At 39.7% G+C, this 14,198-nt stretch overlaps 2 protein-coding genes across 2 annotated transcripts in view; both read right to left on the bottom strand.

Annotated features, from left to right (window-relative positions):
- spg (dedicator of cytokinesis spg) overlaps positions 1-7,445 on the bottom strand; it is a 45,842-nt gene extending 38,397 nt beyond the window's left edge. The window contains 1 exon segment of the mRNA XM_017899157.1: positions 7,244-7,445. Within this exon segment, the coding sequence (XP_017754646.1) occupies positions 7,244-7,280 (37 nt within the window). The 5' untranslated portion in view covers positions 7,281-7,445.
- A 555-nt stretch (positions 7,446-8,000) lies between these two features.
- Positions 8,001-10,556, bottom strand: LOC108546844 (dihydrolipoyl dehydrogenase, mitochondrial). Its single transcript, XM_017899116.1, has 7 exons — positions 10,373-10,556; positions 9,714-9,999; positions 9,264-9,630; positions 8,838-9,182; positions 8,684-8,775; positions 8,281-8,606; positions 8,001-8,209 (listed from the first exon to the last, which is right to left on the bottom strand). The coding sequence occupies exons 1-7, from the start codon at positions 10,415-10,417 to the stop codon at positions 8,144-8,146; spliced, it is 1,527 nt and encodes a 508-aa protein (XP_017754605.1). The 5' UTR covers positions 10,418-10,556; the 3' UTR covers positions 8,001-8,143.
- Between the last annotated feature and the right edge of the window lie 3,642 nt (positions 10,557-14,198).

Raw genomic sequence — 14,198 nt, 5'->3', positions numbered from 1 at the left:
CGCTCTTTTTGCCTTATGTCGTATATCTACAACGCCGATTCCATGCCCACGGCAATGATTTATCTCGCTAGCCTCGGCTTACGTTTCATCCGCTTTGTCATTCGATTCGATGCCACTCCATTTATAGACGCGACACTTTCCGATGATAATTAACGCTCGTTTGCCCTATTTCCGACGTTGCGCCACCGAAGGAGGCCCTATGGCAATGCCTAATCGAACCCGCATACTTCCGCCAGCTTTCTTCCACGCTTTCTATATCCTGTGAGAGGTCTGTGCGGAAGGACGATGGAAAAGGAAGGTCATGAATTGGTAATCCGACGTGATCCAATTTGCGAATGCGACACTTTTAAGCTAAGATTCGTGTGCTCCATTTCTCACACCGTGTCACGTCGTAATCGATCAAACCGGTGTTTCCTTGTATTTTCGAAGGAGAGAACGTGGATGGAAGATTGGACGCCTGACAAATCCTGCATGCTAGAAAAATTCGTTCGTCCTATACCTGGAACCGTGTCAAGAAAGCTGATTCCGTCATATCGTGGCACATTAACGCTAGATTTACGAAACCCGTGAATTTGACGGAAGGGTTGCTCCAATTATACGATGGTAACAGATTTAGTTAACTTATATTAAGACTGTTAATATAATATATAATTGTTTTTAAGTTAAACTAATCGTTAAAAGAAAAAAGGCACGTGGTTTCCTTTACCTGTCAATTTGACAGGTGTCCTTAGAAACAGGTACACAGATAGCGTCCGTAAACCTAGTGTTAAACCCACGTTCCTAGCCTATCAATGGAAAGAAGACATCGAGAGGGTTCGAGAGACTAAATAATCATCCTCTTCGCAAGCTCGACAACGTCTACAACCGCGTGGTGCTACTGTGACCAATCAGTTTTACTCCCTTCCCTAGCCTACTTTGTTTGTACACAATGCAGAACCTGACAGAAGAGAAGAGATCACGAGGGGATAGGTGGGAGAAATTGGACTCCAGTGACTAAGTAATCCAGGTATCATCTTCGACTAATCGTCTCATCTTCTACAACCGCGTGGTGTTACTTTGACCAATCAGTCTTACTCCTTTCCCTAGCCTACTTTGTTTCTACATAGTGCAGAACCTGGCAGAAGAGAAGAGATCGTGAGATGGATGAAAGAAATTGGACTCCAGTGACTAAATAATGCAGGTATCATCTTCGATTAATTATCTCATCTTCTACCCCCACATAGTGCTACTTTGCTCAATCAGTCTTGCTTCCTTCCCTAGTCTAACTTTGTCTCTGCATAATGTAGAACCTGATAGAAGAAAAGAGATCGCGAGAAGGTGGATGAGAGAAATTGGACTCCAGTGACTAAATAATGCAGGTATCATCTTCGATTAATTATCTCATCTTCTACCCCCGCATAGTGCTACTCTGCTCAATCAGTCTTGCTTCCTTCCCTAGTCTAACTTTGTCTCTGCATAATGCAGAACCTGACAGAAGAAAAGAGATCTCGAGAAGGTAGATGATAGAAATTGGACTCGAACGAAGGTTGCACGTGGACTCGGAAAACAGACACACGACAGTGGAAGCGATTAGGTGCTACAGGTGTAGATCGGAGTAATCTCCGCATCGGATGAAAGCCGAGGCGAGAAAAACGTAGATGGCCTTGAAGATGACTGGCGCAACAGCGCGGTCTACGAAACGTAATCACGAGCAGCGATAAGGAATCAGATTTCCCGTTCTCGCGAGAGAGAACCTGTTAATCTTCGACAGACTGGATCGATTATCCGACGAGATGCATCCATCGGCCAACCGATTATTTCCTGCTTCTGAACACGTCCGTCACTTCCGGTGAACCTCGAGGCGATCTTCGAGAGCCCAATCACGCTCGTTACGCGGATCGCGAGCGGAAAATCGAGATTTCCATGCTCTATAAGCCTAACACTGATAATCAAGATCGCGTGAAACGCTCGCGAGTGGAAAACTGCGCGTGCAAATTTCGTTTTGCTTTTCGCCGATGCACGAACGAGCCGCTCCGATTATTCGATAACCAGACAGAGTACACAGGGAAGGCGTTTCTCGAGATTATCTCCTATTAAACGTACTCTCCCACGTGCATCGTTCGAAAGGCCAAGCCCCGCCATATTTAACGTCAGTCTGGAGCCTCTACGTTACTTCCCTGATCCCCGGGTTTCGCGGAGGATCGTATAATCCGCGCGTCTGCCGGCTTAAATTCTCCGCCATTTTCTCGTACTTCGGAGTCCATACACGAGGATTCGCGTGCAGAAGAAACACATCGAACGCCGGGTGAATACTTCAACGACTGACGAAGACATCCACGCGAGCTTTTCCAATTTCTTCCACGCGGAACCCCGAGGAACTGACATCAACGACTGACGAAGACATCCACGCGAGCTTTTCCAATTTCTTCCACGCGGAACCCCGAGGAACGTCTCTGACGTCTACATCTATACAGACTCGGCGAGGCTGCTGCTCGAACAAAAGCTTGGAAAAAGCTTTAATTCGAACAGGTGTACTTTCCTTGCAGCAACTTCATCTCGAAAAATCGCAAAGAAACAGGAAGTTTCTGTCTCTCTGGGCTGGGGAACGCCAATTCTCTTTTTACGACTACCTCCACGATTCCAAGCTAATTTCGTTCGTTAGAAAACCGCTCGTAAATGTCCGGAAGTTTGCGAAACGAAGTCGTGAAGGAACGTAAAGTCTGATCTAAAGTCTGCTCTAAAGACTGCTCTAAAGACTGCTCTAAAGACTGATCTAAAGACTGCTCTAAGTCGCGGAGGAGTCGCACGCGATGGCCGGTGACAATTGGTCGGCTGAAGACAAGCGTGGGCATGTCGGATTCGCGTGTTCGAGAAATCCAATTGCGGAGGACTCGGTGGTCTGAGTCCGATGGAGAACAAGCGTCGAGAGTTCGCACAGTGCTGATCAACGAAGGAAACAATACGCGGGAACACAGCCGCGAGCAGATCACGGTGCAGATTGTTAGATTGGAAGATTATGGCTTAATCGCGCCGCGGATGCGGCTTCGTCCCGGCCAAGTAGCTTTATTGACACCATATGTATGCCGACGCGGAAATCTAGGACTCTCACCAGTTCCATAGCGATCGGGAGGATCGAGAGGCAAGATGAAACCGGAAGTACTACCGAGGAGCAACCGACAGACGGTTTCAAAACTCGGTAACTCGAATCTCCATGGGAAAGCTGCAAGCTCGGACACACAGTGGTCTCGACTTATCGAGAATTTCCAGAGAGAGAGGACCAACTCGTCGCAATCGATGCTCCTTTTTGGCTATACCTGTCGCTAAATTCACGTTTATTCCACTATTTCGCGAATCTCTACATCGGTTTGAACTTAACATCGACTATAGACCTTACGAACATATAGATATTCTATGACTTCGTTTCGTCTTTTTACAGACGATGCAGACCAGTCAACGATCGAAAATTCGCCATTCAGAGAGGAAAGAACGCCTGCAAACCCACGACAGATAATCCGAGCTCGAGCTAAACATGAAGGAACGGAGAAAATATTCGTCTCGCGGAGGTTCTCGAGCTAAACAGGTTCGAATTATCAGGGCCCTTCGACAGACCAGGACAACTTCGATTCCTATCCCGCCGCGCTGAGAGCAAAAAGGAGTCTAGCCGATAAATGTCAGCCAAGTGGGTAGAAACTCGTCGGCCGATTCTGCTCGAATTTTTTCCAACTGCCTCGATTACGACTGTCCTTATCGCGAGTTCGACGAACCGTTGTTTAGATTCTCGGCAGACGTCGGAATCGCTCGATCACGTAATGGGTGACAGGTTTCGCTAAATAGAGAAGCGACTCGTCTGGGACCGTGTGCTCCATTGCTGCCTCCGTTGGAGAATGGGATAGGAAATGGACGATGTAAACGTCAGAGATACAGCCAGGTCACGGTGTAAACGTCATAGAGACAGCTAGGTCACCGTGTAAACGTCAGAACAGCAGCTAGGTCGCTGTGCAAACGTCAGAAGAACAGCCAGGTTGCACTGTTTCTCAGCCACCTGCACTCCCATGTCCAAGGAAGATCGTGGAGGAACCAGGGATCCGTGAGCGGACGCAAGGCTCGTTTCCATGTCGCGTTGGGTCTCCGCGAGGTACAGTCGTCACGGTTTCAGCTGGGAAATGTTATTCGCGCCTTTTGCGGCAGAACTGGAGCGGACCAGGCGGGCAAAAAGTGGCTCGGACCACTTGGACGAGGACATTTGGTGCCGGAGGACGAGCTGTTCGTGCACTGCGATGCAAATCGCAATGGCACTCGACCCTCGCTGCCAGGAAATTGGAATCTTTCGCGGCGCATTGGCAGATCTCTGCTTTTCTACCGAATTCTCTGACGTCGTTCCACGCTTTTCAAGCGTTCGCGATGGAACGTAGTGACGTTGGTGGAGCTGATTTGCAAGAGATCGCGGCCTACGTCCACGCACTTGCGTCTCGTGCCATTAGCCGACGATTGGCTAACCGTAATGAGGCAATCGAATGGCAGGAATATTGTTTCATTATCGTGGGTAGGATACGATGCTAGGAACTGCGCGAAAGTGAACGAACTGAGGTAAATGTAGTCCAGCTATTCCATGGAAGAGGTGCACGTGCGCAGAAGTACTATTTTTATTGGATAATCTACTACTCGGGAAAGAAGTAATGCAACTGACGTCAATACGAGTAATGCAAAAGTAATTAATTTCTCCGAGGATAACCCGCTTAATTAAACTTAACGGAGACTACGATTTGAAGATGATTTGCTATGGGGAGTATGAAAATGGCCTAAGTCGCGGATCGAAAAGAAACGATTGTAACGAAATTGAACTGTTCGTACTTGGTGCCAGTGATTGTGAAAATCTAAGTAAAAAATTCATGAAAATCGACTTTATTAACTATTTTGGTAAAGAATTTAACAGTTAGATCGAATTCGTAGCTCCATCGCGATCAATTTTATTAATTCGCGATGTATTTAAGGCGCGAAGTTTGAAATATTTAGCAATAGAATATACACTTGTTAGACGACTTGTATAATTATCGGTGCGTATATATGACCTTATTCCCCAAAGTTTCAAAATATTTACGTGCCTTTTTTTTTCCCGTCAACGACCTCTATTACTATCCCTTCAACGCTTCTCATTTCTCCGATGATAGTTTCGAAAAATGTCGTGTGAAAGAAACTATAATTATTTCCTTGAATTCAATCTGACGCGAACAAAGGGAAATCAAAGTTCAACGAGTGAAAAAACGAAATACTTTTCGAATGAAGCATATTTGAACAAAGAGCTATAATCTTATCACTGAAACGGTAGCGTGTAATAAGAAGCTACGACGAAGTTATCGACGCTGGTTCTGCGTTGAAAAGAAATATCTAGCTATCGTTAAAATCAGAGCGATTAATAGGGTGTCCGATGAAACGAAATTGCGATGACTCGGCGAAAATAGTTTGGAATGCGTTACGCTTGCTTTTAATCGCGAAAACATGCTAAATTCGCGACACGAGGTAATTCGTGTATGGACTCGAAGGTTGATGGGTTTCGTGACGCATTTCTTCCTTACTGACGTTTGGCCGCGAACGGCCATTGAACGCACTTAATCGACGCGGAATATTGCTAATTTTTCCGGCCCGTTTCGGTCCATGCGACGCAGCGCGACACGCGACGAAACGACGAAACAAGACGAGACGAAATGAGTGGCGACGCTACGCAACGCGAGTTCACGTTCAATTCGAAACAGCGGGAGTGTTTCCGGTCGATCGTGGATTCAATTGATCCTTCGACGTTCCAATTGTTGCTTCGGGCAAAATTAATCGGGACAAACAAGCGTCGCATGCAACGCTGCCGATCGCGAGTAAAAGGATTGTTCGTTGGACGAAAAATATTTTTCGTTCGACGAGTTAACCTTACTTTTCTCCCCGTCCTTTTTTCCACAAAGATAACGTACAAATGAGTAACGAGATTTACGTGTAGAATATTTGTAATTCCTTTGACATGCAAATTCCGCGTACCTAGAATAGAATACGTGGTTTAAATAAAAAGTCTTTTGATCAAAGGTTTCACAGTCGCGTTTAGCACGTTCGAATCTCAACGACTCTTCCTGCATGCATTTCACACGCGTTTTTCATCCTCCATGGTCGTTGTACACCTCTCCAAAGCTCGCGGAGCAATACGTGTCAAGTGTGCATTCTATTAAGCCGTATCTCGACGGCTCTTTCAACGAAAAAATTACTAAAACTCTCGAGCATTGGTTTTCAATTCGAATGAGAAAAATTGGATGGAACGTGCATCGAGTTGATACGAAAGATATTCGCGTGACGACGTCTAACTATTAATTATGTAATTCGAAGAAGATTAGCGGTGAAAAAGGAAGAATTAGTCTGGCCGACGAAGATGTTACATCCGCCTGCGGTAAACATCGACAGTGGCGTAGGGGAATTAACGTTAAAGCAGCAAACGCGCGCGGGCGCGCGTCTGCCGACGTCGTGTATCCCAGACGAAACAGACAAAACAAAATTAAACGGTCGTAATTCAAGGATACTCTAGAGTGGAGGACCTCGCGTTTGAGAGAAGCATCAGCTGACTGCAAACGAGACCACGATAATGCTACGCGACGTTCTAAGAGATATCCGAATTTAAATACTAAGTCAAAAGTTTAACCTATTTGTCGCTATGTTTCAACAACTCGTCGCGAGTATCGATATCGAGGGAAATTTGTAGAGGTGAATGATTTAAGTTTCGAAGGTCGTGTAACACTTTTCAGCAATTTCGAAACATGCATAAACGTAACGAAAAAAGTAAAGAGAATCGGAAAACGAAAGGCGAAATCGAGAGTTGACCGGCAAAGAGAGACTGGCGTTACTTGCTTTATTGGACTCCTCTTACTACTCCTTCACGATCAATGCATGAATGGGAGTCGAAACACACGCAGCAAAATAGCAGCACACATACATGCATTCGGTCACGCAGCGGTATGACCACGACGGCAGCATCATACCTCGAGCGTATTAAGCGGCATGTAGCCAAAAGAACTTAAGACGCTCACTGATCGAATCATTGACACTAAGATATCTGACGCGCTAGGGAAAAAACGTGTGCACATCGGTGACACTGTATCGATTGTTAAGAGGTGATATTCCACGATCGCGGACGGGATCACGCGGAAGAATTGCGCGGATAGAGCACGAGCGGTTTGACAGATCCGCAGGGTCGATGCCGCGCGTTAATCATGGGAGAACACCTACGAGAACTCACCGACGCCGTATTTAGTTGTTTTCGTCGTCGTCCACATCTCGAGCGGTTTGACGACGGCGCTACATGCCTTGCCAAACGACCACCAACAACTCGTAGTATCACGAAAAATTCGAAAACACAAACATTGGGTGTGTTTGCCGCACAAGTGCCACCCTCACAGCTCTCTCTCTCTCTGGCACTGCGCAACGTTGCCAATGGCCGCTACGAGCTGTGGCTGACTGATGGCAACGCTGCTACTGCTGCGCCGGTCACGTGCTATTCAGGAACGTACCTAGTCAGTGAACGTATTCGACTCGTTTTCACGAATTCAAATTTATTTTTATCGACCTTTTATCTTTGCTACGATGGTTACTCATTATCGAAGAAATTGGTACTTTTAAAAAAAAAGAGGCCATAGTTACTTGTGAAATTCAACTAACGCGGTACGTCTACCGCATTGTTTTCCATTATACGCGTACTAAATTTCGAATTCTTGTAATCGTACGATGACTAAAATTAACTACCAAGGCATATACTCTTATGAAATCGAGGAAAAGGATTCCGATAATAACATCATAAAAACTTATCGCTATGGGCTCGAGATTACTACAATAATGTGTTACGAGATTATAGATGTCCAATTTTATATTTTTAAACATTTTTTAATGAATCATCAATTTATTTATAATAAATACAATAATCAAGACACAAAGGTAAATCTACTGTAAAAGATGTAGTACTTTCATAAGTTCTCTTATATTTTTATTTACAACTTTTATTCTTATGTGAATAAACAATGATGTGACCTAGGTGATACATGTATAATGTGACACGTCCGAACACATTTGAAATTGAGCGTAGACTAGATCGAAGCTACGATACGTCAAAATATTAATGTTCCCGGATTATTTGTTCAGATGTTTAAAAATTAATTGGCTTTCCGAAATACGCAGCTAAGTTGGCCTCCTTTAAGGCTTCCGCACAAGTCTGCAAAAGCAATGATAAATTCAGTATTCGATATTCATTCGATATTCTTCGAATATCGCTTAAATACTTACTGGATGTGCATGACACGTTCTCGCAATATCTTCTGCACTTGCTCCGTATTCCATTGCAAGAACAGCCTCGTTAACCAGTTCACCAGCGACTGAACCGATCATATGTACTCCCAATATTTTGTCTGTATTTTTATCGGCTAACACTTTAACAAAGCCGTCTGTTTCGAGATTCGTTTTTGCTCTGGAATTTGCTAAATAAGGGAATTTTCCAATTTTATAGTCGATACCTTCCTTCTTTAAATCTTCTTCTGTTTTACCAACCCAACCTACTTCTGGATGTGTGTATATTACACTAGGGACACAATTGTAATCGATATGTACGGCACCTGGATGAACATATCGTTATAATTTTTGTACATTTACTATGATACAAACTGAAACTATAACATGTACTCCTAATTACCTCCAGCAATGCCTTCTACTGTAATAACACCTTCGTCTTCCGCTTTATGAGCCAACATCGGTCCGTGAATACAATCTCCAATAGCGTAAATCCTACATAAATGTAACATTAATAATACGAAAACTAAAAAATTTCTAAGCAAATTTATACTTACGAAGGTACTACTGTTTGGAATCTATTGTTTACAGGGATCCTGCCCTTTTCATCTCTTTCAATTCCTATATCTTCTAACCCTAAATTCACCGTGTAGGGCCTTCGGCCAACACAGACTAGGAGTACATCACATGCTAGATCCTCTTTTTTACTAGGATCTTTGGCATTTTCAACGGATACAATTATTTCACTGCCTGTTCTTTTCGCGGCAGTAACTTTTGTTCCCAATTTGAAATTCACACCTTGCTTATTTAAAATTTTTTGTAATGTTTGACTAACTTCACCATCGATACCTGCCCCACCGATAGACGGTAAAAATTCAATTGCTGTTACTTCAGAACCCAACCTATAGTAACAAATAGACGAAACAATTAAACTATATTGCATCATTTATATCTTGTATAATTAATTTAAATATGAGAAGTACCTTTGCCAAACTGAGCCTAATTCCAATCCAATGACACCAGCACCAATCACTATAAATCTTTTAGGCACTTCGCTTAATGATAAAGCTCCAGTAGATGAAACAACTTGTTTTTCATCGATTTCTATACCGGGAAATGGTGAAACTTCACTGCCAGTGGCAATTATAATGTTCTTAGTGTTAATTGTGCTTACTACTGAACCATCTGGTCCTAGTGCAGTCACTTGATTTGGACCAGTAATTTTACCATGACCTTTGACCCACTCTACCTTATTCTTTTTATATAAACTAGCAATGCCACCTGTTAATGCTTTGACTACATTCCGTTTCTGCTCCATTAGCTTATCAAGATTAAGCCTAACATTTTCAACTAGAAAGTCAAAGATATTTGTTTGTAGTTAAGTTAAGTTATAATATTGCATGTAAAGAAAATTTTTATATAAAAAACCATACCTATAATACCACGATTCTGTAAATCTCCTCCATGTGCCATATGATAATAATGAGAATTATTCAACAGAGATTTTGATGGAATGCACCCAACATTGAGACAAGTCCCACCTAATGTTTCTCCTTTTTCGATACAAACAGTTTTCATCCCTAGCTGAGCAGCTTTAATCGATGCCACATAACCACCAGGACCAGCACCTATTACCACAATATCTGCTTCTAAATTACTGGCATATCTGCGTTGCTGTGCAGCTGTCAAGCCAGGTACAATACGCTTGACACATGTTGGCTAATAAAAATAGAAATAACAAGTTATTATTTCAAAAAGAATTAAATTAGTTTCATTTATCTTAGCATCTGTGATTGTTAAGGTTTGAAAAAGTCAAATGTAGGTGACATAACCAACGAACAATGAAGAATGTAGTTTTATGCCAAATATTAAATTTAAGAAAATAGTTCGATCCTTCTAAGTATTGAACAAATGATTTATTAAAATAAAGAATCGGTATCAAAGATAATCAACCGAATAATTGAATCAAATAAGCAACAAAATTATTTGTCCTTCAAAATGTTACGAAATAGACTCTAATATGAATGGTCCAATAAGCGAGTGTGGTGAATTTTTACTGCCATTTGTTAGCAAGTACTTCTTTTAAACTTACTCTGACAGAAGTGGTCACCAAATTCCAAATATTAGCTTGCATCATCTTTTTTGTAAAATACTTTACTATCCAATATAGAGGGAGTCGAAAAGAAAAAGGTTCACGGCAGTGAGAAGAGAGCACTACCGGTTACTTCAATATCATCCGACTCGCCTGAGCTCTGATAATTCGATATATCGTTGACTATGTACTTCAGAAGCTGCACTGCTTGATGGCGCTAGTAACCTATTATGCAACACGATGTGACATTAACCTTTCCATTTTGTTCATTTGACAAATTTATATGTAGCCAAAAAACCTAGCATAGATCTAAAAATTTATGAAAGTTCGTGTTATAAGAATCGACACACTACCATTGACAAAATAATAACGCTGTATTACATTTTATAATTTAGAATAACAATAGCGAATAGAAATTCATAGTTTAAAACAATATCAAACGATAATAAATAGAAAGCGATTCCTTTGTATTGCCTCTTAATAAAAGTGATTAATATCGTATATAGTAGGCAATAACGATACTTCAATTGAAACATATATTTGGAAAAAAATGTACAAATTATTTTCTGTTCAATAATCGTTCTACGCAAATTTAAATATTAAAGACACAATACCAACACTGAAGTAAAATTCTAATAAACTACTACAGTTTACTACAAATGAGATATAATCATTGACCAATTACAGGAGAGATCTAAAATCTTACGAGACTTCGACACATGTTCTGAAATACCGATCCCGTAAAAACATTTGACAGAGTGCAAGTCCTTCGGGTCAATGATTTGCTTAAAATTTTGTAAGTTTATAGATCTCGTCATGCAGTTTAAGAAAATATATCATTATAGGACTAACTACTCAGTAGTTTTTGAGATATTTATGAATAAAATTTTATTATGACCTTAATTACACATTTATTTCCAGCAGTTCTCAAATGAAATCGTGGCCTAACAGTGAAGGTCAAGAATTCATGTGATCGAGGACCAGTGTTCGATTCCAGATCATAGTTAGTAGTTTTTTTCCGTCTATTTTTTATTTTGTATTCATTTTTCGCCTATGAAAACATTGTGAATAAAAAATTGTAATTAAAATTTCTTGATAAAAAAATTTATTTTCCACCCTTTCTTATGCTAGTATATATTTATCACTTAATAATAAGAATATTATGCAAGAAAAACACTTTTATAGCAATCTTATTTGTTAGTAACTAATTATTAAATTAAACATCGTATAAGAATGTTGCCTATAATTCCAACTCTGCTGTGTAGCTATAAATGCTCATGAATTAACTACAGAAACTTGAAAATTTATTAATTTTCTACTGCCGAATAAATACAAATTTTACCGCCTGCGATCAGCGCCATCTATGATTTTGGCTCTAAAAGGCAGTAAAGTGATAGGAATATAGAATAGGCAAGGAGGTCGTCGAAGTGCTCGTCACGTGATAGACAAGGACAGAGAGGGGATAGAAAAGGATAAAATGGCTCCGGCAGTGAAGAATTATTAATTACTGAATTTCCGTAAACAATTTGTGAACTTTTATAATTTCATTGTAAAGCTAGAACTTCAAGCAACATTCTTATATAATATTCGTAAAGAATTTAACTCTAAATTGTTAGTTATTAATTTTTGTTTTATGGCGTCTATGATTTCGTAACGGCGACCATCACGATCTTCCGTGAAAATATTTAATACTCACCGAAACTAGAATCAAAATGTGAACAAAAGTGATATGAGAAGATTCGCAAGGACATTCTTTTTATAATGAGTGCTTAAAGTTTCATAAATTAATTGCGTAAAGGATAGTAATTAATGAGAAACCAATGGCGTCTCCGACAATCTCCGACAACAATTCAAACACTGCGCAGAACAATTATTAATAATTAATTAATTAGGGACAAATTTCTATCGAAAAATATATGTGAAAGTTCGTGAAGGATCTGGCTTTACGATGGTATTATAAAAGTTCATAAATTATTCACAGATATTGAGTAATTAGTGAATCTTCCACTGCCGATTTGATTTATTAAAACATATACGGAGCACATAACCAGAGTTAGTAAACTGACATCAGAGCCATCTATGTTCTCGTTGCAGAACCCGAGCTTCGAGTCTAAAATCATAGATGGCTCTGATGTCAGTTTACTAACTCTGGTTATGTGCTCCGTATATGTTTTAATAAATCAAATCGGCAGTGGAAGATTCACTAATTACTCAATATCTGTGAATAATTTATGAACTTTTATAATACCATCGTAAAGCCAGATCCTTCACGAACTTTCACATATATTTTTCGATATAAATTAGTCCCCAATTAATTAATTATTAATAATTGTTCTGCGCAGTGTTTGAATTGTTGATCGATTGGTCGCAGACGCCATTGGTTTTTCATTAATTACTATCCTTTACGCAATTAATTTATGAAACTTTAAGCACTCATTATAAAAAGAATGTCCTTGCGAATCTTCTCATATCACTTTTGTTCACATTTTGATTCTAGTTTCGGTGAGTATTAAATATTTTCACGGAAGATCGTGATGGTCGCCGTTACGAAATCATAGACGCCATAAAACAAAAATTAATAACTAACAATTTAGAGTTAAATTCTTTACGAATATTATATAAGAATGTTGCTTGAAGTTCTAGCTTTACAATGAAATTATAAAAGTTCACAAATTGTTTACGGAAATTGAGTAATTAATAATTCTTCACTGCCGGAGCCATTTTATCCTTTTCTATCCCCTCTCTGTCCTTGTCTGTCACGTGACGAGCACTTCGACGACCTTCTTGCCTATTCTATATTCCTATCACTTTTCGAGCTTCGGGTCCATAATCGTAGATGGCGCAGGCAGTACAATTTTTCACTTTAATAGACGATACAAATTTACCATCTTAATAAATCAATTTGGCACTATAAAATTAATGAATTTCCAAGTTTTTGTAATTAATTCATGAAAATTTTTAGCTGCACATCAAAGATGGAATTATAGGCAACATTCTTATACGATGTTTAATTTAATAATTAATACTCACATGAGCGATAGGTTTTGTATTTCCTGTATCTAATGATTATTTATATTTTCGTTTTCTTTTTGTATTAAATATGTTTGCTATAGGAAACTGACTTTCTTGCATACTATTCTTATGATTTTGTAATAAATGTATACTAGCAGAAGAAAGTGTAAAAAATAAATTTTTTTATTAAGAAGTTTAGTTACATTTGTTTATTTACAATGTTTTCATGAGTGAAAAATGAATATAAAATAAAAAATAGATTAAGAAAAAAGACTATAAGGGTATGAGAAACAACATAGGGAATCGAACGCTGGACCTTCAGCGTTGAAATTCTCGAATGTCGCCGCTGCGCTACGATTAGAATTAAAAGGTAATGGATATAAATAAATAAATAACGGCATAATAAAACTTTAGTTGTGAATATTACAAAAACTATTGGGTAGTGTCGGCTATAATGATATATATTCTTGAACTGCGTAAAGAGATCTATAAACCTACAAAATTTGAACCAAATCGGTAACCCGAAGAACTTGCACTCTTCTTGTGAGGTTTTGTTACGCTCTCTACGATAGAAAGCGTTGCATGCAAGAATTATAATTTAATTCAACTACCAAAGTTGGAAAAATCAACAGAAGTAAAAGTACTTTTTTAAATTACTATTACTGTATTATTTACAATTTAATTATATTCATTTGTTTGTTTACATTGATATTTGTAAATAAAATAGGAAACGTATGAGCAGCCAAAGATAAAGTAGGGAACGTATGAAATAAATTGAATCGAATGGAACCGATGAATATATATAGTAACGTCA

The sequence above is a fragment of the Eufriesea mexicana genome, unplaced genomic scaffold (assembly GCF_001483705.2).
Source record: "Eufriesea mexicana isolate 0111107269 unplaced genomic scaffold, ASM148370v2 scaffold793, whole genome shotgun sequence".
Lineage (NCBI taxonomy): Eukaryota > Metazoa > Arthropoda > Insecta > Hymenoptera > Apidae > Eufriesea > Eufriesea mexicana.
This window is presented reverse-complemented; position numbering and strand designations above follow the sequence as displayed.